Source organism: Podarcis raffonei, chromosome 11 (genome assembly GCF_027172205.1).
Source record: "Podarcis raffonei isolate rPodRaf1 chromosome 11, rPodRaf1.pri, whole genome shotgun sequence".
Taxonomy (NCBI): domain Eukaryota; kingdom Metazoa; phylum Chordata; class Lepidosauria; order Squamata; family Lacertidae; genus Podarcis; species Podarcis raffonei.
Genome location: NC_070612.1, coordinates 36,348,860 through 36,374,182, shown reverse-complemented (window position 1 = coordinate 36,374,182; position 25,323 = coordinate 36,348,860). Strand labels below are relative to the sequence as shown.

General features: G+C 40.8%; 1 protein-coding gene across 10 annotated transcripts in view; it reads left to right on the top strand.

Moving 5' to 3' along the window:
• The window catches only part of FAM172A (family with sequence similarity 172 member A), a 238,723-nt gene that overhangs the window by 135,286 nt on the left and 78,114 nt on the right, over window positions 1–25,323 (top strand). For 9 of the 10 annotated variants that reach the window (XM_053408778.1, XM_053408785.1, XM_053408784.1 and 6 more), the window contains 2 exons: window positions 11,923–12,039; window positions 16,980–17,064. In XM_053408778.1, the coding sequence (XP_053264753.1) occupies window positions 11,923–12,039; window positions 16,980–17,064 (202 nt within the window). Of the gene's footprint in view, window positions 1–11,922; window positions 12,040–16,979; window positions 17,065–20,274; window positions 20,351–25,323 lie in introns of all 10 variants that reach the window. The other variant, XM_053408782.1, reaches the window with a different exon arrangement.

Genomic DNA, 25,323 nt, shown 5'->3' with positions numbered 1-25,323 from the left:
GGTATTCTTATTAAAAAAAAATCCAGACAGTTTAATTCATTGCTGTTTTTGTTTCTAGTGCACTGTCTAATCTAGTGTAGTGTCTAAATGCAGCGTTAGTACAAAGGATGCAGCTATTTGCACTTAAATCAAATACAGAATCAAATGCCCCACACAATAAATAGCATTTTTTTCATTTGAAATGTCATTCTTGGCAAAGCCAGAAGGCTAACTTTGCCCTGTGATGAGGTTTAGATCCCTTGCCAGCTGTGCTTCTTGCTAGCAAGTGTGATTGAACAGCTTTAGAAAACAAGTGAGAAGGAATCACTGAAGAGTTACTGTAATTCCATTGAACAAAGGTCAAGAGAAAGATATGCACAGAACAAGCCTTAGAAGTTTAAAAGCATATATTCAATAACCGAATAATACATCAAAAATTGCTCTGTTGTATAATTAGAACTTAATTGCTGAAATTTCTCATTTCTTCCATTCACAAAATATTTTACCAGTGTATATATGAGCTAGAAAACTGAAAAAGGAAGTAGAAAAACATGTTTCTGTGATTCTCTAGCATTAATAGTTCTAAGTCATAAAGGCCAGAGTTCAATACTGACAGAACATCAGTGAATGCCATAGTTAGTGTTCCTAGTGATTTAATGTAACATTAATGATTATTTAATCTTCATACTGTTCTTTTCTGTGGCCTATAAATTTCACTAAGATATTATCCAAAAGTTTCAAGAAGGTTGTACAAATATAGCCCATAGGCTACAGCCAACTTTGGCTGATTCTTTACTTACCGTCTGGCAGAGCTCCAAGTTCTCCAGTAGGTAGAAAAAGAAACAACATGTCATTCCTTAATACTCTTGCAGACTCTGGAGGGAACAAAACATTGATTAAGGTTTAATCCTCCCCCAAAATTATTTAGTTAAGTATACCAACAAGTGAGATAATAAAAATGGTCAATGGTGATGAGCCTTTTATTCAGGGAGGAGAATGTTTGGATAAAAGTACATTATGAAGTTCTTCAGTATATCATTTTTCTCACTGCTACCTAGTGATTAATTTTGTTTTGAGTTTGATATTTGCCTATGTAAGTGCTGTGGGATTCTGACACATGTTTACAAAAAAGAAGTGATCCTAAAAACTGAAAAATTCATTGAATGGACTAGTGAATAGTCAAAGTTTTTAAACTAGCAGTATGAGAAATCCATAGAAATAGATTGCATGCAGTATATTGACTATTCATATACCGTATTTTTCGCCCCATAGGACGCACCAAGTTTTTTTGGGGGGGAAATAAAGGAAAAAAATTATTTCCCCCCCCCAGGCGCTTGTGGGGCCGGCAGCGGGGAGAAGCGCTCTTCTCCCCGCAGTCCGCCTTCAGACCAGGTCCGGGGACAGCGGGAAGACGCGCTGCGTCTCCCTGCTGTCCCCGGAGCTTGCGGGGCAGGCAGCGGGGAGAAGCGCTCTTCTCCCCGCCGCCCACCTTCAGATCAGGTCCGGGGACAGCAGGAAGACGCGCTGCGTCTCCCAGCTGTCCCCGGAGCTTGCGGGGCAGGCACCGGGGAGAAGCGCTCTTCTCCCCACCGCCCGCCTTCAGATCAGGTCCGGGGACAGCAGGAAGACGCGCTGCGGCTCCCAGCTGTCCCCGGAGCTTGCGGGACAGGCAGTGGGGAGAAGCGCTCTTCTCCCCGCCGCCTGCCTTCAGATCAGGTCTGGGGACAGCAGGAAGATGCGCTGCGTCTCCCAGCTGTCCCCGGAGCTTGCGGGGCTCGCGGCGGGGTCTCCCCGCCGTCAGCCTCCAAACCACTTCGGGAGACAGCGGGATGGCGGCGTTCCGTCTCCCTCTGTCCCCCGACCTTATGGGGCTGGCGCTGGGGCTCTCCTGAAGCCTGGAGAGCGAGAGGGGTCGGTGCACACCGACCCCTCTCTCCTGACTTCAGTGAAAGCCTGCATTCGCCCCATAGGACGCACACACATTTCCCCTTCATTTTTGGAGGGGGAAAAGTGCGTCCTATAGGGCGAAAAATACGGTACATAAATACTTTCATGCAACAGTTAAAATGTATCGTTCATGGAAAAATCTCAGTGAAACTAATTGATTGCTGTGAGGAAGACAAACTTCATTTTGATTTTAATATGGGGTTATATTATTACTTTTGTATATACTATTTTGCCTATAGCAAAGTTCTCAGCTAATTTTGATTTGTACATGATATACTTGGAACATTTGCTATAGGTATCTACCATTTAACAAGAACAGGTACCATCTACTTTCGCCTTAGCACTTCATAAGGAAAACACTGATTAATCACTACTACAGAGTTATTTCTATTAAATGTTGTATAGTTCAAAATGCTACTTTGTTGGTACTGATGAACTCCAAACTAATGGCCTCTTATGATAGATACCGCATTCCGAGCAGGATGTTTTATTTGCCTATAAATAAAGTTAATTCCAAATCCTGATGTATTACATCTGAAACGCTGACTGAGTGCGTTCTAGCAAAGAATAACTTGAAATATTACAGTTTGCTGTAGCTAATCGTTTATTACCTCAAGCCAAAGGGAAGCAGTGTTCATGTACAGGCCAAAATGTCTGTAGAGAAGTGGGAAACTGACAGGAAAGGTCTTCGAGATTTCTTCCTGAGGCCTTTGAAAGGAAGGCCAAGGCAAAAAGAAGAAACAGCAGCATCCTCTTGTCACATGAGATCATTTTCAACACCTTTTAAAATGCATGTTGTCACATTTGCAAACCCAAAGCACTGCAATAAAAATATTAAAGCATTATAACCATCAAACAACCATGCTTTGGAAAGGGGGGGGGGACTTTTCCTGTAACTACTTAAACAAAACTCTGCTCCTAATCTAGGAAAACTACCAAATTATTTTTCCATTGCCACTTAGTTTTATCGTTTGCCAGTAAGTGCTCTGCTGCCTCCATTTCTGTGTGAAAATAGCTCATCAGCATCTCTAATAACCAGCAAGAGCTTTACCATATATCATTATCAGAAACGCCATTGCAGTAGACTTTTATACCAATAAATTTATTTTGAAATTAATAAGGGAAAGTAGTACAGAGACAATGCTTGAGATGGGCTAATACGCGTGCCCATGAGAGTTTCCTTTTGGAGCACTAAATGAAAGCTTTTGCATTGCTAAAAGGCTACAAAAGTTGCTTAGGTAATAAGATTCTCTCTTATCAGTAAAAATGAAAGGGGGATGGACTGCATAGCTCAAAAGATTGGTAATCAGATTACAAAGTCTTTCACTTCTAGGTCACTGATTCAGCTCTGCCCCCTGTTTAGTAGTGACTAAGAGCTGCTCCCAGCTGATGGCTTTTCAGTGGCCTTTGTTTAATGCATCAGTTGTCTCTGTCCAGTGACTAGTGGAGCCAGAATTAGCACACATGTTGACATTCTCAGTTGAGAAAATTTCTGCAAATGAGATGAAATGACCTCCTCATGTATAGAAATATTTCCTTCAGAAAGTGGATAGAGAACATTGATGGGACTATGAGAATGAATTTGCTGTCAGTATTTACCCTGTATCTGGCTTTTTAAGGTTAAAGAGACTTTCTGCAGTACTTGTTTGTCAGTTGCTAAGAGTCCGGCTTTAAAATTAGATAACTAAAGTGATTCTTAAATTGACCCAAGATGTAATTTTATTATCTTCTTTCCACATTGCAATTATTTTGTTATATTTAATATGATTTCTCTTATTCATAAATGCTTCAGCATATACATGTTATAAGTAAAGTTAAAATGAGTATATTTAAAGGTTTGAACAATTATTGAGTAATAGATTATACACGCCTGATACTGTCCAGTCCTCTACCACATAGCACCAAATTTGCTATTAGTCTCTGAAACTGCTGCGAATAAAATCTTCCTGGTCAAACCAATAGTTTGTTCCTTTTACTTTTGTACAAGGCAGCAAGAGGTTAGAAGCTGGATAAGGGGAGTGTTTAAGGCAACAAAATGAGCAAAAGAACGATTGGTTGTAAGGTCAGCATTGGAGGAAATGAGAAGTGTTTCCTTCAGAGACAGATGCGGAACAAGTTGAAAACGATCTTTCTCAGCAGCATGTGGATATTCAGGAGTGGATTTGATTGGAAGGAAATATTAGCTAATAACCAAGTTGGTGGCTGGGCCAAATACACAAACTGGACAAAGGATCTGCAGACAACCTCTTTTAAGTTGTTACGTGTACGTATAATTTCTTAAAATGAACTAAGGAAGGAACAAAGGTCAATCAATTTGTTAAATCTGTGATCAAGGGACGTATCTTGCAGACCCTCCAAGTGTCCCTATTTTCTAGAGATGTCCCAGATTTAGAGAAGCTGTCCCAGTTTCTGATTTGATCCTGGAATGTCCCCTTTTCTCTATTTTCATTGGAGAAATGTTGGAGGGTATGGAGTTATCCAACCCCCAAGCCATCTGAAGGCAATCCAGTGTAGGAAAGGGTTTTTAAAAAATGTGTAATGTTGTATTATGTTTTTATGTGTGTTGGAAGCTGCCCAGAGTGCTGGGGCAACCCAGTCAGATATGTGGAGTATAAATAATAAAATTATCATCATGGAATGGGACATCCCTATTTTCATTGGAGAAATATTGGAGGGTATGATTTGTGTGTTAGTTATAGGCATACGTATATACAGAACTAGATATTTTATTGCTCTTAAAAAGGGTTGTTCCTAGATCTCCTTAGATGAAGTAAGCCACTTTTTTATTGTTCAAACTTTCCCTTGGCCAGAAAACATTTAGCAACAGTAATTACTGTAAAGATTAAGGTACCCCTGACCGTTAGGTCCAATCACGGACGACTCTGGGGTTGCATGCTCATCTCACTCTATAGGCCAAGGGAGCCGGTGTTTGTCCGCAGACAGCTTCCGAGTCATGTGGCCAGCATGACTAAGCTGCTTCTGGGGAACCAGAGTAGCGCATGGAAATGCCGTTTACCTTCCCACCGAAGCGGTACCTATTTATCTACTTGCACTTTGACATGCTTTCAAACTGCTAGGTGGGCAGGAGCTAGGACCAAACAACGGGAGCTCACCCCGTCACGGGGATTCAAGCTGCCGACCTTCCAATCGGCAAGCCCTAGGCTCTATGGTTTAGATCACAGCGCCATCCGCGTCCCTTTCACTGTAGACTAGATAGGTCTTAAGTCAAGAGCAGACTTTGGTCTTTCAGATTTCAGCAGCACCCTGTGCAAGGCCAAAATTCAATCTGCTTTCTAGAAAGAAGCTAGGACGCAAAATATTTTAGCCAGCAAATGAACTCAGACTTGCGACTGAAGAGTGATTTGTTTCAACATGAGGAAGTAGAAAATGGTCCTAAAGAACTGCTATTTCCCCCTTCTCTTTAGTGCACTTTATTCTGTCAGATTTTCTAGTCACTAGAATATCCATGGGTTGCCCAGGTAGACCCAGCAGCAGTCTATCAGGTCAGAGGAAAACTATGTACTTTTCAAATTAATATAGTGTAGACTTAATTATCCCAGATGTTTTGGTTATCTCTCTCACCACCACCAAACACACACGCAGCAATCTAATAAACAGGGTGTGGGGGTGGAATATGGAGGTTTAGGAATAGGAGATTATGATGAAAAGTGCTGAAAAGAATGCCATTATATATATTTTTTTATCCAGCTACATTTATAATACTGTATATAGTGTTGGTTTCCCCCAGCCATCTGAAAAAGTTCTAGAGCTGAAAAGGATATAGGAAAAGGCAACTACAACGATAAATGCATTGGTGCACATTATTACAAGGGTAATTTGTTTTTTATTTAAGTTTAGTTTTTAATTTAGTGCAAAAGACAGTTACACAAACATGATCAAGATTTTCAAAATCAGGAATAGTATAGAGTATGGGAAGACTGGATAGAACCTCCCCAACCCCTGCTAGTATTATTAACATTCACATTGATCCAGTGAAGTTATAAGAGCTTTTTTTTACAAGAGACAAAATAAACTAGTTATACACAATTAGTTTAAATGAGTTGTATACAATGGCTATACAAATTGAAGGTGACTTGTGCAACCATTCTTTTGCTTCCCCTCCTCTCCCCTTTCTCCCCCAAAATCCTCTCCTGAGGGCTGCAGGGCTAGGGGAGATACAGGCTGCATTTGGCTGGAGGAATAACCCAAGTCAGGCCAAGGCATTTTGCACTGCCTGTGCTTTGCTCAAACAAGCTTCATCCATACCATTTAGGGTGGTTCTAGGGAGCTTTGGGGAGAAGGGACACGGGTGGCACTGTGGGTTAAATCACAGAGCCTAGGACTTGCCGATCAAAAGGTCGGTAGTTTGAATCCCCACGATGGGGTGAGCTCCTGTTGCTCGGTCCCTGCTCCTGCCAACCTAGCAGTTCAAAAGCATGTCAAGTGCACGTAGATAAATAGGTACCGCTCTGGCAGGAAGGTAAACGGCGTTTCCGTGCGCTGCTCTGGTTCGCCAGAAGCGGCTTAGTCATGCTGGCCACATGACCCGGAAGCTGTACGCTGGCTCCCTCAGCCAATAAAGTGAGATGAGTGCCACAACCCCAGAGTCGGCCACGACTGGACCTAATGGTCAGGGGTACCTTTACCTTTAGAGAGGTTTGGGAGGAAGTAAATGGGTTGCAGAGGGGGAGAGGGAGAGGTACTGGTTTCATAAGCTGTCTACTCACACAAGCAGTGACTCAATGCCCTAAAAAAATAGAAAAGTTTGTGTAGTGTAAATCTATCAATCTATCAAAGCCATGCAAGCTAAATACAATTTCTATGTTCATAGGCAACATGCCTCAGAGGACAAGAGCCAGGTAATAGGAAAAGTTATTGTTTCAGTCTTCTGTGATATTCCAAGAGATATTTGGCTGTCCATTGCATAAAGCTTATCTAGGCCGAAGTAGGACTAGATTCATGTTACTCATTTTTTAAAGCTATTTACTTCTGGGATTTAAAAATAAAAATAAAAATGAGGAATGAAATGCTGCTGCTTTGTGATTTTACATGTTATCTCATTCTAGAGAAGTAAGGACTGCTTTTGACAAATAGCTTTGATTTGAAATTTGTAAAATAATGAGAATGCTCAAGCTCTGCAGCTGTCTTGAAATGTTGAGTCTCTGCTAAGCAATTCCACTTTGGACATTACACAGTGTTTTGCAGAAGCCCAAGGCATGTATATACTCATTGGTCACTCGTTACATCAACCAAGTCATCAGAGCTTCTCTATCCTTCTTAAAGGCCTTCAAGTATTGTATGCTTGTGCCCAATGGTAGTACTGGTGAACATGGGAATTGCTGACACCTTGTGGTCTTATTCCATATTTCCAGTGTTTGGCAGATCATTGGAACTTAGTTACAATGAACTTTAGCTGAGTTTGGGCCCTTAAGTATTAAATCTTATTATTGCCAATCTTAAAGGGCCCCAACCTAGTTATAGTTAGTTCTGACTACAGTTGCATTGATTTCAACTGGAATTAGTTACAACTAACTTTAGTTGCATTGAGGCTTTCATCTATGAATCGTAAAGAAACAATGCCTTTGCAAATGATATTTTAGTTAAAGATATGGAATTAGGTTGCATCCCAGGTATCCTGCATCTAAAGTGATTTATATCACCTTAGTTTAGTTTCAGCTATATCTTTTGTAAATAGCTCTCATTTGGGTATTTTCTTTTTTTTTATAAGATATTTATTGAAATTTTCCACTTTAATACATTAAAAAATCAAAAAGGAAAAAACAAAAAAAGTTAAAAACACATAAAGTTTACAATCCTTATTTTTCTATAACATATTTCCCTGACCTCCCCACACCTCCCCTTCTTATATTCCAATTCAAATTGTTAGTTCAACAAGTTCTTATCCCCAATTTTTGACCTTTTTCTATTTAGTTCATTTTTTAAAAAGCCAATTTTACCTTATAAACATCAATATTTATATATCAATACTCATTCTTAAAACCTCTTTCTAAAGTCGACCCAAATTCCCTTCCACGACTTCCCCAATTTTCATACGAATAGCAAAACAGAGTAAAAGCAAAAACAGATTGTAATTATGCACCCTTTGGATCCCCAAACTCCAGCCCCCCCTTTCCCGGTTTCAATCCCCAACAAATGTCCATCAGTCTTAATCTACTATCAGCCTGGAGATCTCACGTCCGAGGCTCTTAATTCTCTCTCAATTCCTCTCTGCCGGTTTTTTTGATAGTCCTTAATATTAAACACCAGATCTCGGAGAAGCTCTAGCCGAATGGGATCCATGTTTCTTCCAGCCAGACCTCCATACTTAAAAGTGGAGCCCGAATCTTGTTTCTTACTCCTTTCAAGTCCAAATGTCCCCAAAGCTCCAACTTCCATCTTAATCAGATTTGTAATCCTTGGATCTTCAGATCTCCACATAAGGAGATCTCTCCGTTCTTCAATCTCCAATTCAAACCAGATTTTCAACACCAAGTTCTTATTTTCCTTTGTAGCCATCATGTCAGGCCTCTGGCTCTCCTTTGTCATCTGCAGCATTACAGCTCCTCCTTCCTTTTCCTCAGGAACAACATATATCTCTTTCTCCACACTCTCAAAGTTCTCAAGTTTCTCTTGTCCAGCTGCATGGACTTCCTGAGTCAAGTCCTTATCAAATTCAATGAGTTTATTTACTGTTAAATCCAGAGTTGCAACATTTGTAGCCAAAACATCAATTTGGCCTTGTAACTTTCCCAAGAGAACAAAAACTCTGTCCAATTTAGCATGTATTTTCCCTCCTTCAGCCATTCTTGTAATGTCCCAAAACCCCCTCTAGAGGGATTTTGGTTACTTAAAATTCCTTCCAGTTCAAATCCAAAAGTCAAGTTAGTTTGTATCAATTCTTCCTTGTTTTCAACAAATTATAACCAAATTGTAACAAATATAACCAGCAGAGACAACAGAAACAAAGTTCTCTTTTTCAGTCTTGACAGCTAATTTGACAGCTGTCAACTCTTCAATACCTCTTCAACAGGCTCTCTCGCGGATCACTCCCGGGTCCGGGGGGGTGGCACTTCAGCTCCCAAAATTAGCTCTTATCCTCCAGTAAAATTACTTATACTGCCAAATCGTGAAATTAATGTCTTTTGCCCAATAAACAAAAAAAAATTCTCTCAACCTTAGTTAGCTGATCCTTGCTTTAGATTATTTACAAGATGGGGAGACGGACTTCCTGTTTGCGCCTTCCCCGATCGTGCCTAATTTAAAAAAAAATTTCTTTGTAAATCCAATTTCCGTACTACTCACGGGTTGTTGCTTTTAATGTCCAATTGTTCACAAGAAGAAGTCAGCGCTCTCCGACCATGGCATGCGGCTTCACTCCGCAGGAGAAGCAGTCGACTCTCAGCACTGCGCCGCTCACCCCGTCCCCCGTTCCGAAGCCTTTAAAAAGGCTCCTTCGCGGGTCGGGGGGCGCAAATGGTGCCCGCCGAGTCACCAAATTCACAGGCTTCACCGCCTGTGATTTCTGAGGGTCCCCGCGTCGCCGCCGCGGCAAGACCCAACTCCTGCGGAGCCGATTCCCTCCGGAGCTCGGAGGGAATCCGCCATTAGCCGATGGCGCTAACCCGGAAGTCCTCATTTGGGTATTTTCTACATTACAAGCAAATATTTTAAGACACAATCTTCTGGCATTCTTTCCTTGGTTATTTCTATATTGAAGACTCCTCTCTTTTATTTTCCAGGATGTCAGTCAAATACAGGGAAGGTTGTGTTTTTTTAAGTGTACTTCTTAACTGCTGTCCTAGTGAAAAGTGTGCTCTCATTGAGTTCCTTTTAAGCCTTCAGCCATCACAAACATTTTTTAACAGAAATCAGTCTCTCTCTCTCTCTCTCTCTGTCTCTCTCTCTCTCTCTCTCTCTCTCTCTCACACACACACACACACACACACTTTGGTTGGGTTGATGTATTTATCAGTAGGGAGATTCAGCTCTATAATTAAGGCATGTTGAATACTTTGTTAAAACCTTTATTCAGAATCATCATAAAACAGTGTTTCTCAAACTTGGGTCTCCAGCTGTTGTTGGACTACAATCCCCATCATCCCCATCATCCCTAGCTAGCAGGACCAGTGGTCGGGAATGATGGGAGTTGTAGTCTAACATCAGCTGGAGACCCGAGTTTGAAAAATACTGTCATCAATAGATATTAGATGTCCTATCACTCCGGTTTGGTCTAGAAGATTTATTGTGATGGGGAACTGTACAAACTGTCCAAATTTCAGACTTACAACACTTTACGTATGAGAGGTAGACAATATTTATTTTATGCCCTGCATACACAGTGGCAGGTACCACTCTAACTTGGCTCTCCTTGAGTCCTGCAGCTTGTTAGAGATGGTAGAGGTCTAACCAGTCATATTTGCTAGGAGAAAGGCTTACACGAGAATGTGTAATCTGGCAAAGCTGTAAAACTCAGCTTTGGGGGAGCTCGCTAGGACTTGGTTTACAAATTTGGGGATTTCACATGTCCTTTGTTTCCAAGGCTCAGGGGTTTATCTGAGCTGTGCCCTATTCAAACTCTCCTGAGAGCTATGCTCAAATAACTACATAGTTTTCTGGAGCCTTAAAAATCAACTACTGGTGTTATTTTTTTCTGTTTTCGCACAGCTGCATATCTGATCCGTGGTTAAGATTTGGAGGGCAATGGAAAACTTACTGAAAAATTGGTGCTTATCAAAAATTTAAAAGAGTAGATGCACAAGAGACTGCCAACTTATGAGCCAGGAAAATATTCTCAGAAAACAGTTCTTGAAGAGTTCTCTGAGGAAGGCTTGTAAATACTAAATCCTTTCAAATTGAGCTGAAGTGTTATATGCAAAAGGAGCTTCCCAATGTCATCAGGCTGCCCAGTCTTGGGGGAAAAAACCTTGTACTAGATGAACCTTTCATCTGATCCAACAAGACAGTCCTCAAATTAATGATGAAAAGAACCATGAATTTGGTCATCTTTTAAGCAAGGGCGACTACAATCACTTAGTGCTGACTGTACCAGTAACTAGTAATCCAGGAAAAGCATTACACATTGTTAGTACATGACCCATGTGTTCCCATCCAGAGAAGATGTGTGTTTAAAAATAAATCTAACGGATGTTTGCTTCTAAACTCAGCTAATCATCACAAATATATAGCCAGGTACATTGTGTAAAACTCACCCTTTGTATATAATAACAAAGATTCTGGTTTAGATAAATGGGCCACTGCTCTGATATGACATGAAAATACCTATGTTCACATTACATTATAGTGATGGTATTTGTGTCTTCTTTAGCTAAGGGTTTAAAGTATAGTCGAACTCAATAAAATATAGTAATTTTAAAATGCTGAGTTAGCCATAACAGCAAATTCAATGAACATTAAGTTGTACCCAATGAAAAAGAGCAAAACAAAGATGTTTAGTACCATTTTACCCACCCAATACATAGGTTATATATACTCTTTTTTATCATTCATTATTTCAACAAATGTTTCTTCTCTTATTTTTTTATTTTGTTTTCTAATGCTGTGTTCTCTGTTGTACACTATTATTATTTGAAAATTTCTTTTTGTGCTTATTCATAAATCACAGTTTAAGAACATAGAATAGGACCGGTCAGCACATAATGTTAAACTATGGCTTGTTTAAAGAAATGTAAGTGTAGCTTGTTTCTGTGAGTGAACTTGACCCTGGGTACCAGCAAAACAAGATCATAAAGAATAGTTTGAAGTCCCTTTGTGAATCTTGGCTTTCCTTTACTGTGGTTTATCATTTTTATGTCATAAATTTGTTTTATTTCATAAAATTTATATACTGCTTGATTGTAGAAACCCTCAAAGCTGTTACCCATCCCTTTAAATTCTAGAATCGATTCCTGTGAAAAGCAAAAAGACTTGAGTAGTTTGGCGAGCTTAAAGTTAGACGCATTTGCACTTTAAGACTTTTTGGATTTGTGTTTTCTACAGATGATTCAACGAGAGGCAGAAGTAAAGAATAAAGTTACTGCTGTGGCATTGACGGACTCAGTTCACAACGTGTGGCATCAAGAAGCTGGCAAAACTATTCGAGAGTGGATGCGAGAGGTGAGGCTTGATTCTGGTGTGTGTGCTGGCAAACCTAATCTTTTCCAGTTTTATTATGCTCATTGAAATTTACCCTGTGGCTTGAACATAGTCTGATTTCCTTTCATTTATGTAATCGGTATGTAACTATATTTGGATCCTCAAATCCTATGAGCAGAACTCTATTGTTTCCTGCTTGCAGAAGAAGGGGAAGGTGATTTTTGATGGATCCCCTAGGCCCTGCTAAACCATGTGCCACTTCTCCAAAATAAATACGTACTGGAGCAGGCTTCCTCAAACTTGGCCCTACAGATGTTTTGAGACTACAATTCTCATCATCCCTGACCACTGGTCCTGCTAGCTAGGGATCATGGGAGTTGTAGGCCAAAAACATCTGGAGAGCCAAGTTTAAGGAAGCCTGCTCTGGAGGATTGAGGTATACTACAGAAGAATAAGGGGGTATCAGATGCAGAGCAAAGTGGGAAAATCTTCTCCCCCTTTTTTCTCCAGCAGAAGTCCCCACTGGATGAAATACCACTTGTGGAAGGTCAAGTAGGGATCCAAGTCATAAAAAGGGAGGAAATGACTTCAGGATGACTTCAAAGCTCATTAACTCCCTTTTCTCTGATTCTGGCACTTAAGATCTTTGTAACTGAAGAGTATTTTTTGTGGCTCTTTCCTTTGTGAATCCTTGAACAGTGAGATGCCAACCTTGTAAAATAAATACAGTGGTACCTCTGGTTATGTACTTAATTCATTCCGGAGGTCTGTTCTTAACCTGAAACACCACTTTAGCTAATGGGGCCTGCCGCGTGGCCGCCACGCGATTTCTGTTCTCATCCTGAAGCAAAGTTCTTAACCCGAGGTACTATTTCTGGGTTAGGGGAGTCTGTAACCTGAAGCGTATGTAACCTGAAGCGTATGTAACTTGAGGTACCACTTTATGTAGAAATGTACAAACATTTCTTGTTTTATCAGGACTGTGTGTGCTTTTACATAACATATTCATAAGACTGGAGTACAAGGGTCGCAAGTTTCACTTTTAGGTTGACCAAACACTGGTTAACGCACATCAATGTGCCTACTATGTGGCAGTACGGATGATGAAGAAGGTGCATTTTGCAGCCTGTGCTGTATCTTTAAGTAGCTGGTTGGCAGAGCTCTTTCAGAAAGTGCAGGGTTGTTGACTCCCACCAGAGCCCTTCAACCAACTGATTACATTTTGAGGATAAAGTCACTTGACACACACACCCCAAAATCCATGTCCTCTTTATGCTTTACCCCATCCTTCTTGGCTTATTAAATTTGACCGGTTGCATCCAGAGCAATGTCAACCCAGTGTATGAAAAAGGCAAACAGAACCACGATGAATATGTTCTACCTTCACTGTCAAAGACAGTATGCTTCTGAATACCATTGTCGAAACAGCTGAAGGGAAGAGTGTTGTGCTCAGGTCCTACTTGTGTGTATCCCACAGGCATCTGATTGACCACTATGAGAACTGGATGCTGGACTAAATGGGCCATTAGCTTGCTCCACCAGGCTGTTCTTATGCTCACTTCATGAGGGACCAATGCCTGTCACAGTGATATGGACACTCCTAAAGAAGCTGGCCCTAGATCTGTTTGCCTTAGACTAACTACCAACCAGTTACAAATGCCCACTTTCAAGATAAGGTGGTAGAGAGGGTTGTGGAAGGTCAACTGCCAGAATTCTTGGATCATATGGATTACATAGATCAGTTACAATTGGTTTAGCCCTGGCCATGAGGCTAAATTGGCCTTGGTCTCCCTGGTGGGTGACCTCTGCTGAGAACAGGACAAGGAACCTTGCTCCTTCTTAATCTCTCTGTGGCTTTTCATACCACTGATGTTGGTATCATCCTGGATTGGAGAACTGTGTTATAGCGCTTCCAGTCCTACTGTTGAGGCCAAGTCCAGAAAATAGCATTGGGAGAGAACTTCTTGACCCCGTGGCAGTTATCTTTATGGTGCAAGGCACTATTTTCTCCACAATGCTGTTTAACCCCTATGTGAAGCTATTGGTCGTTTTCATCTATCTAGAAAAGCTTGCTGAAACAAAAATGTATCCAATTGTTTCTGGAAAGTACAGATAGTGGGCATCTGCCGTATCTCAGCAGTGATGCTGTTCCACAAAATGGGGCAGTCACACTGAGGTGGGAAACCTTAAAACTAGTGTAAGATATGGTGCAGCAGGGCTGTTTATTGAGTGGGAATTGATGAAAAATGCCAACGCCTTATGTAAATGGAGAAGCCATTTAGGATTTCAGCCAATGTCAGCTAGTTGGCCCAGTGCTATTAATCAGGATTGAATGTTAGAGTTTATTTCGTAAAATATTATTTGTAACCTTAATGTTTCTGATTTAACCATTTAGTTTTACAGACCATGGTAAGGACAGAGAATTGTCTAGGATAAAGGCTGACAACTCTGACCTGAAATACATACACACGAAAAGAAAGAAAAACCCCCAAACTTCTAAAGCCTTTGTTAGAAAATCCAAAGTTGCTTTATGAGAACTCAGAACATTAAATACACGCCATAAGGAAATATATATATATTAAATTTAAGTCTCCCATTTTGAATCTGATAACTAATTGTTCTCTGAATACATTTAAACATGACATGTTCATTATCTTTTATTTCATTCTCAGAAAGTGGATCTTAAAGAATAAGAATAATGGCTAGTGAATTAAAATATGGATGGGATGTTAAAGAATCTCATATAAGTAGTATTTTTACACTGTGTAATTTTACACTGTGTGAAATTCAGGTGATTGTTACTAAAACTATATCTTGTCACCTGGGTATATTTTTACTTCACTGGGCTTAGTTCTAGTGGTAGAATGAATAATAATTAAAATCTTCTCTCAATTGCTTTGTGTATGTAGTGCTAATTGCTGTCATTGAAATAATTAATAGTTAAAATAGCAATTCTTCATTTCATCTATCTACCCTATATCATGAGCTGCCTATTTTTAGTGCCAATAGAAGTCATAATTTTTGAATTTATTAGGCACTGTGATGACTGATAAAACAAATCTTCCACTTTCATATCTTTACTTTGCATTTGAGAATACTTAGTTCTTACAGGCAAGTGGCACACTGTATATAAAACTAGTTAATTGTCTTCAAATCTTCTGTATTATCTCAAATTCTCTGATGTAATGTTCTATCAGTAATAATATTAATTTTACCTATATCAAATGAATATAATACTTCATAAAAATTCCACTACTTTTGTAATTTACTACTGTGCTACAGTTCCACAATCAGCTGTTAATTAAAAACTGGCATGCAAATTATAAAATGTGCATCTTAAATAAAGCCTTTGTAAAATATAGCAATATTGCCATCTTAACATTTTAGTGAAAAGATAACAAACACACTAGCCAGTTATATTTTTAACTGTTTTCATGGGTTTTTCACACAGTTCAATGGTTTCACTGATCTACTGTTTCTTACAAAAATCTGCCATGCTTTGTGAACTTCACTTTCTAATCTCATACAGCAACCCTTCCTTTATGTTCTTCCTGCTCTCCATGGTCCCAGAACAGTAGGGTTGCCTTGACAAATCTATTCAAAAGCCATTCCTCTGCCTTTATTGGTGGGGATTGGAGTCTTTGAAATTCTCTCCTCACTGCAACACAGCTGACATCTTCTTCCAGACAGAATGAATTAAGGAACTACAATAAGACACTTGATCTACCAGTCAAGGATCTTTCCACAGTGAGGACGGATTCCATGGTGCACAACTAGGGCAGCAAGCATCTAAAAATATACAATACATGCTTGTTTGCAAGGAAGAACAATCGGCCATTTTGAAACAATGATTAATGGGATTTTTTAAAAAAATTCTTCAGTAAAAATATTTACACATTTGTTTGGCTGTATGTTACAAAAGTATTTCTGTGTTTTAATGTAGCTATTTGATTTTTAAAAAGTGAAATGAAAATTCTTAACATTTTAACAAAAGCTTTTGTAGATTGTTATTCTACAGGAAAAAAATTGTGAATGAAATATTTAATGAAATAATGATTTGCCCATTTTATAAATATGTTTAATATGCAAATTTAGCAATTAAGTTGTAAAGTAAAGCAACTGGGTTATTCTTATTTTGATTTTGATTCTGATTATATATTCTGTGTTTCTGTATCGTGATTTTATCCTGTAAACCGCCCTGAGATCTACTGGTATAGGGTGGGATAAAAATTTAATAATAATCATCATAATAAAGCAGAATATAACTGATACTGTTTAGCCAAAGATGTAGATTAGAAAAGAAAATGTAAAAATAAATGTAGTGTATTTCCATAAAGAGAAACTTTTACATTTAACCTATCAGTACTGTACTAATATGTGAACAAAGTTTTCTTTAATATATTTCCTTACATGCAGCTTTACAGCCACTCTCTGACTGGTATATATGTAAACAAGAGATAAATGATCATTAATTAATGGTCAATTAATTAAGCTGTTGGCAGCTTTGCGGGGCAGAGCCTGTCCTCCGCCATAGCAGCTGCAGCATCGGGAGGTTTCCTGCCAGAGGGAAGAGTCCCTGGTCTCTCCCTCTGGTTGGTTGGATAGATTGAGTTAGCCTACCTGCCAGATTGGACCAATGGCAGGCAGTCTCACTTTGGGGGGTGGGTCTAACTGGGTCCACAGAGAACTCCACTCATATCCACTCCCCCAGGGATCAAAACTGAGCGTGTCTCATACTGGCTCACTGCATTGCCTTTTTTTGCATCTCCCTCCCACCCTCCCTATTGTTGTGCTTGTTTCTACCCCAGGATGATAGCTACTTCTTGTTGAGCTTCAGCTCACAAACTGCAGTTGTCACCTTACTCTGGCATTGCAATCCCTATTCTTAAAATCTGGCTGTTATGGATACATAAAGTTCTGAATAAATGCTCTTATTCAAATTTGTCTCCCTTCAATTTCAGAACTGCTGTAATTGGGTGTCAAGTTCAGATCCTCTAGATACATCAGTAGAGTCCATGTTACCTGACTGTCCACGTGTCTCTGCAGGTATGCAAACTCTGAACCAGAAGTGAAACTTAAAAGTTTGTATTGTTACATTTTTATTGTAGATGCTTGTTTCTGCTTTCTATAGGACATATATACTGAAATAAAGGTAAAGGTAAAGGTACCCCTGACCATTAAGTCCAGTCGTGGCCGACTCCAGGGTTGCTGCGCTTATCTCGCTTTACTGGCCGAGGGAGCCGGCGTAATGTGGCCAGCATGACTAAGCCGCTTCTGGCGAACCAGAGCAGCGCACGGAAACGCTGTTTACCTTCCCGCCGGAGCGGTACCTATTTATCTACTTGCACTTTGACGTGCTTTTGAACTGCTAGGTTGGCAGGAGCAGGGACCGAACAATGGGAGCTCACCCCATCGCGGGGATTCGAACCGCCGAGCTTCTGATCGGCAAGCCCTAGGCTCTGTGGTTTAACCCACAGCGCCATCCGCGTCCCTTATATACTGAAATAATACAATATAAATGATGATCCAATTACAGCACCATATCTGCTACTGAAGTCAGCTTTCAGAGTGCCAGTGGAAGTTTACTTATTTACTTACAAGAAAGTTCCCCACTCCGTGTTTTTACCTTATCTAATTCCCACACAATTAGCCTTCAGGATTTTAATGTGGGAACAGAACAGTGAGATCCTAGCACTTTTGTTGATTGGTTGAAGGCATAGTAACTGAGGATTAAAGGTAAAGGTAAAGGTACCCCTGCCCGTACGGGCCAGTCTTGCCAGACTCTAGGGTTGTGCGCCCATCTCACTCAAGAGGCCGGGGGCCAGCGCTGTCCGGAGACACTTCCGGGTCACGTGGCCAGCGTGACATCGCTGCTCTGGCGAGCCAGAGCCGCACACGGAAATGCCGTTTACCTTCCCGCTTGTAAGCGGTCCCTATTTATCTACTTGCACCCGGGGGTGCTTTCAAACTGCTAGGTTGGCAGGCGCTGGGACCAAACGACGGGAGCACACCCCGCCGCAGGGATTCGAACCGCCGACCTTTCGATCGGCAAGCCCTAGGCGCTGAGGCTTTTACCCACAGCGCCACCTGCGTCCCTATAACTGAGGATTACCTGACTGCAATTCCTTTCAGAGATAAAAGCATATTTAATATATTGTCAGGAAGTATTTTCTCATCCCAGGGCACTAAACCTTTCCATTGCATCCTGCCTGTACTTGTCTTTTCTCACCCATTGCTGTGGGATGCTGCAGTATTTGAAGGTCACCTGAACCTCTCTGTAACATTCCTAGATATACCGTGCTTCTTTCTAGAAAACATAGAACATCATAAAATAAAATGCTCCTTTTAACTCCACCTCTAAATTCCAGGAGGAACCAGAAGTGGAGCAGGATCTGCATACAATTCAGCAAGGTGGTAGCAAGGGTTAACTCTCACTTCATTAATGAAGTGCAAATTGCGAAGGATTAGAATACAATTACTCCCAAGCAGCTGAGTTCACACTTCATCCGAAGGTGGATTGCTGGACTGGTAAACTGCAAGTGTGAATTAGTTCTATGTCTCTTGAGCTGCAAGAAATCATTATTACTATTCGGGGTGCGAGGAATTCTAGTTGGAATTTCTGCAGCTCCCCTTTGGATACTTTCTTATACTGTGACTGAATGTTAGGCCTCATATTATAAAGGGGCGTTGCTATACAACTGATTTGCCTTTATTTCTTCAGACTTGTACTTCTTCAGAACATAAAAAGAAAAAATGATGTGCTTGTAACACACCTTTAGTTAATCGTTGTGGACACAGCAGCCTATGGCAGCCACTAGACCTGGTGGGGTGGCTAGGAGGTTGCAATGGCATGGTCAGTGGAATTATGGGCATGAAGCCAATGGGAGCATGGCCAAACTGTTCTGGTCTCCTCCCTTTTTTTCTTTTTTCTTTTTTGCTCTTCCAAAAATAGTGTGGACACCTAAGAATTGCATTTTTATAAATACTGTTGCATGCCACCCCAGTCTCTGAGCAGTGCAAGATTCCAGGAGTTCCAGGCACCAGTCCTTCAGAATAAGGGACAGTGGAGACTATGGTGTCTTTAGGATACACAATTTATTTACATATATATATATATACAACCTCAACCTATAACGGAGGAGCTCACAGCATCAACACCCCAAGAGAGTCTTGCATCTCCCATAGCCACAGCCTTGGATTCCAACAGAAATCAGACATGGGTCTGTCACTCCCAGCTGCCTAGCCTGCAGATTCCATCTTCTAGCCCACATAACTCAACTCACAACTCTGGCCTTTGTATTTCTAACGACCAGCAAATTGTGGGAGGGGGACCACCCATTTGTCATCTGACACAGAGCTACTTCCTTTGTTACCTCAATCGCCTATACTTAGAGGGCCATTACCTCACCATGAAGCTAGCCTTGCTATTCCAAGAATTGGATCCATGCAGTCCTGCTAAGCTGTGTGTGGGGAAGCTTGGCTCTCCAGAAGTTGCTGAACTACAACTTCCAGCAGCCCCAGCAAGTATGGCCTGAATAGGTTTGTAGCTCAGCAACATCTGGAGGGCCAAAACTTACACAAAACTGCACTAAGTCAGAGTTTTGCTTTGTTTTATTTATTTATTAAATTTGTATACCACCCATCACTCAAAGAGCACAGGGCAGTTCACAACATAAAAATACAAAATGAGAACACAAAAGACATAATAAAACAAAAACAAACCAAAAACACCTCCCACAAGCACGTTTAAAAGGCCATGGAATGTTAATCAGCCAAAGGCCTGGTTTTAGAGAAACATTTTCACCTGGCACCTAAAGATATGTAATGAAGGCACCAGCCAAACCTCCCTGGGGAGAGCATTCCACAAACAGGAAGCCACCACAGAAAGGCCCATTATCATGTTGCTATCCTCCGGACCCCTTGTAGAGGAGGCACATTAAGAAGGACCTCAGATAATGCTTGCTCCATCCTCCATATGACAGCCCTTTAGACTTTAGTTATTGAAAGGGCTGCATGGTGTGGCTCTCATATCAGTGTTATGAGAGTGTAAGCAACACATTTCTCTCTCCCCTTTCTCCACACCATGCAGAATTACAATGGTAACCAGAAGGCTGGAGTTTGCATTGCCGGGGGTTGGACTAGATGACCCTTGGGATCCCTTCCAACCCTGCCATACTATGATTATATCAAGCAACTAAAGGAACAAAAAGATGCTTTTGAAACATTTGGGAATCGTAGGAACACTCTCTCCTCCAGTGGCTTCCAGCAAGAGCTTGCATCTTCCTTAGGAGAGAGCCAGGCCAGAACAAGGGGGGAAAGCCTTAGAGATCAGGTAGGTGGAAATGCCAGTTGAGTGTCCTATACTATAGGAATGCTTCCTTCCCGTGTCCCCACCCTCATGTGCCAGACTGGTGCTAGCATGGCTGGAAGCCAGGCGCCTGCTGATTCCTCCTTTTCTTTGCGGGGGGGGGAGCCATTCCCCAACATATACTTTGTTCTAGCCAAATCCCTGGAGAGACGTGACGACCCTCAGGTAATGGGGCAGAGGGAAGGAAGGGGCCTTTTGAAACATGTTTGGGGAGTCTGTAGCTTCCAGCAGTTGCTTTTCAGAAGCATTGTTCCCTCCAACGGGAGGCTGAGCATAGCCAGCACAGCTAGTTGCTTTTGATAGGCCTCTCCTCCATGCAATTGTCTAGCCCTCTTTGAAAACTATCCCATCCAAGATGCTCTTATGGTGCCCGGGTTGGCAAGGTTTACCTCGCTTGGGCCAGTTCACTCCCGCAGAGATCACTCCGTGGGCTGGATCGCTTCTGCGCAGACATGATTTCCAATGCCGCAGAAGCGAGTCCCTGCTCCATGCTGCGCCAGTTTAGCACAGTGCGTGGGAACTCACCGAGTGGGTGGCTCAGTTTGGGGGCAGCTCGTGGGCAGTTAAATGACCCCCATGGGCTGCTTGTGGCCCATGGGCTGCAGGTTGCCGAGCCCTGTTGTGGTGCATCTGATTCTCCTATGCTTCCTTGCTCCTGCAAGGAGATGACTATTGTGAGATCTTTTGGTTAACATCTATCTGGGCTGGGAAATATTGCGCTTCCCTTGAAGCACAACTGATCAAGGTAGGCAGATCTGTTAGCATCTTGATAAAGATGCTCAAAAGACAAAGGATGCTATTTTACCCTGCAAGCATTTCAGGAAAAAGCTCCCAAGCTGATGGAGAAGAGAGCAGTTAAGTGGTCAGTGGGGCTCCAGGTTGCCGTTTCTGGATCCCACCACAGCCCTTCCAAGTTGCCCAAGAAATCAATGTCACAACAGTTTTTTCCTTGCACCTCCTTCCCATGATCCCACATGGGGCCTTCTCAGACATATGCTGTGTCTGAAACAGCAGATCCCACCAAACCAAGTAATCGAGGACCCAGTCAGAAAAGGAATGTGCGCAGTCATATCAGAAATAAGCAAAATAACTAAACAGGTACTAGAAGTCACCCCAGAACTGGCCCTACTGAACATCTTCCAAGATAACAGTGCCCACTCACACTATAAAGAGCTCATAACACGCCAACGGCATATGATTCAATATGGCTAACTTAACCCAACAACCCCCCTCACCCACACACAAACAAATCCCACTGCAGCCAGCCAGAGATGATCAACCACACCCTAGGCCACCATAACTTCTCTCACCATCAAGGAAACATAACAAACAAATAAATAAATAAATAAATAAATAAATAAATAGAGAACTTCTCCAAGTGACGCTGACAGAAAACCCCCAAGCATACACTAAATAAAAGAACTTAAGCTTTGCCGCCCCAGTCCCTCTCTCCCATCATCCCCCCCCCCAAGACTGTTCCCTCTCCTCCTTTCACAGGCACATACAAACACACTCTTGAGAGCTGAACTGAAACAGGTTGGCACAGTATATTTGTTGCACTGCAGCCTGCTGTACCCCCATAACAGCAGGTTCATGTATGGAAAAATGCTTTCAAATACATGTCAGTTTCATTGGCTAGGGACAAATGATGAACCTGAGGAAAGAAGCAGTTTCTATAGGATGAAGAGCTCCAGATAGTTACCAATTGATCTTTTGAGTTAAAAGTTACATTGAAAGTTTAAATGTGTTTGTTTTATTTTGTGGATGTGACCTTTTTATTAGTAAAAAGTAATACAAGTTATTATGATCCAGATATATTTGTATCTGGTTACATTCAAGGTCACCCTGGTTTCTCTTTAATTTGTTCAGGAAGAAAAGCAAGATATATCTAAGGAGAAAATACTGTCTTTCCACTTGGAAATTTGTAATTGTTATGATCTATTTTTTTCTGAAACACAAAGTGTGTTCTAGCTTATGGAGAACTTTGGAATTTTACTTAATTTTTTATTTTCATTTGTTAAATGTAACTACAGATATGAGGAACATGAGTAGAAGTCAAAAGCAATTTAATTGAAATGAGTCAATATGATTTTTTGATATTTTTTTTGTACAACAATGGCTATGTAGTTTCCTCTAGTAATTGAAGTCTCCACCTTTAAATAACTGGTTCAACTTAAATACCATTTAAAAAAATAATGAAGGAGCAACTATCAGTTGCAAAATATTATCTTAGAAATGTGAACTATTGTAAACCTATGCAGTGGTGCATACCCAAATCTACAGGCAGCTTAAAACAACAGCTCTAAGAGGTTTAAATTGCTACATTAATTTCATTTAATGCTCTGTGTATGCCTTTATGGATATGTGATCTGGCACTTTTCCTGATTTAGAAAATGTGTTCTGAGTCTGTGATGTGCATCTTGTGAAAGGTGAACTTAGCTGAGGGAAACTATATGCATGATGACTGCAGAGTTCTTTTCACTGTCCATTGATACTGCATTATGCTTATCCATATTTTGAACATGCATGCATATACTGTTTTTCTAGAAAAAGAGGTGCCAGAGCTCACCATGAACACCTCCATTGTTCTCTAATAATGGCAATGGTGTGCCCAGGTGCCAGAGCTGAGTCCCTGTGAGTTCCTATGGAAAAAAGCCCTGTCTCTGCTCCCTTTTTCCTGGCACTGGAGGAGGGGCAGCACCATATTTGGGCAGCGCAACCCATTTCCCTGCACTGGGCACTGAGCCAAGGGGGCACTGTCTGCCCGGTTTCAGGAAGGAGGTATAAGGGCTCTGACAGGGTCCTAGAGCCCTTCCACCTCCTTTCCAAAGCTGTGAAAGTGCTAACTAGGCTTTGTGAAGGGGGCAACACTTTCATGCCTCCTTCCCAAAGCCACTACCGTCTCTACCCCTGGAGCCACTTCCTGTTCTCCACCCTGCCAGAGCCACCAAAAAAGCCTAGCAGGCCAAATGTGGCCCATGAGCTGCACGTTGGAGCATCCTGGTCTAAAGTCAAGAACACTCAGCGAAGGGCCTTAGCAGAGGATCTTAACTGACCTCCAGTTTAAATAAAGGCAACAATGATCCCAACCCATTATATTTTTGATAAATAAGTCAAGAATACAGATTTTGAATTGTGAATTGAAGTTAATCTGAAGATATGCAAAATTCAAAAACTGTTGTGAGATGTAAAAAAAAAATCCACTAGAAAGATTCATGAAGAAAATATAGCTTTATTATACATATATATAAAAGTCTGCTGAATAAGAGCAAAAATTTAGCCACATTTTATATGAACTAGAATAGTGTGAGGAATTTGACTTTTTATGAAAAACCAGGAAGGATATATATATATATATATATATATATATATATATATATGCAGTGAAGAGAACCATGTGATACCTTTAGAAACATTAGTAATCATTTGATTTCTTTGTCTTATGAAAACCAATAAATCCAAGAGTAAATTAACTAGATAACTAATATAAAATGATGGAAAGTGATACTCTAAAGCTATCAAAATTAAATTATCAGTTTTATCTCATTAATATTTACTTGCAAACATTTTGATCAGAACAACCTGTAAACTTATTTGCTCCAATTTAATTCTGCACCACAGAGCCACATACAAGAAGTTATGTTGTCATGCAAAATTAGAGGTAACGTCACAAGTTGCCTTATCACTTTGTTTTAATTATGTAAGTCTGTAATCAGATAGACACAAATAAGTTCCAGAAAAAGTGAGCCATGAGTAAAATATGGTACATGATAGATTAAAATGGCTATCATTTGCTTATTAGATAACACAAGAATTCTCCCCTTGTACTAAAGAACAAACCACAAAATCCCTCACTGCATTTGGATCTGTTTTAATGGCAGCTCAGGACAGGACTGAATGGTTAGTATTTAAATTACACACAGCCTTAATTGATGTGGGCTGGGGAGACTTACTGAGATTCAAAAATTTATCAGGAGGAGATTGGAGGAAGGAAAAGAAGATCATGACTGGATAGCAGTCCAGAACAAACCCTTAGTAACTGTTAATAATGCTTCAAACCAAATAAGAGATTCAATGTTGAAACTTGCCCACAGGTGGTATATAAGCCCAGTGCGATTGTCCAGCTGGTGAGGATATGCTGAGCAAGGTACTTATTACTGTATATGGTGGTCCTGCCCTCTGGCTTGTGTAGTCTGGAATTTAATTTTTGATGAAATACAAAAGGTTATAAAGCAGCCCATGGACAGATACTGGTATCCAAAAGTCTAGTACCTGGCATTTATGGAAAAACTGACACACCAACTCTGAGTTTTGCAAGGTGTTTCAAAATTTGGCAACTTGTTTGTGGTCTGATGAATATGATTATATTTGATTGTCAGGAACAGTCCCTCCATCTCTCTGTTTACTTGCTGATAAGTTTGCAAGTGTTAAATGATTACTCAGTGTGGTTAATCAGCCAAAGATTTTATGACAAATTAATACCCCTAATATATTACTGGCGCTTTCAACAAGCAAAGGCACTGGGGCTCAAGTCAACTGAGCAGGCTGCTCAGATGCACTAACTTGCCCCTTCCACTGCCAAATTTGATTAAGAAATATTTAATGGTTTTTCTTTTCATTTGTATTCAAAGCTAGCAGTTTAGAGTGGAATGACTGACTTTCCTTTTAACAATCAGAACTCAGGCAGCTGAAGGTCAGTTGAAGTAAGCAGCCACAGTCCTACATAGCTACACAGGGAGAAGTGTGCACATAGCTAGGAATGCATTCAACATGATGCAGTTGATCGCCATATAAAATGAGAAAGTTAATTTTCTCTTTTAAAAACAACCTTCCTACTGAGCTGAGCTGAATGACTTTATCTTTGACTTTAGCCCCTAACTTGGGGTTATTTAGCATTCTGACTAATTTCAGTGAGCAGTATTGTCCAAAGTTGCATT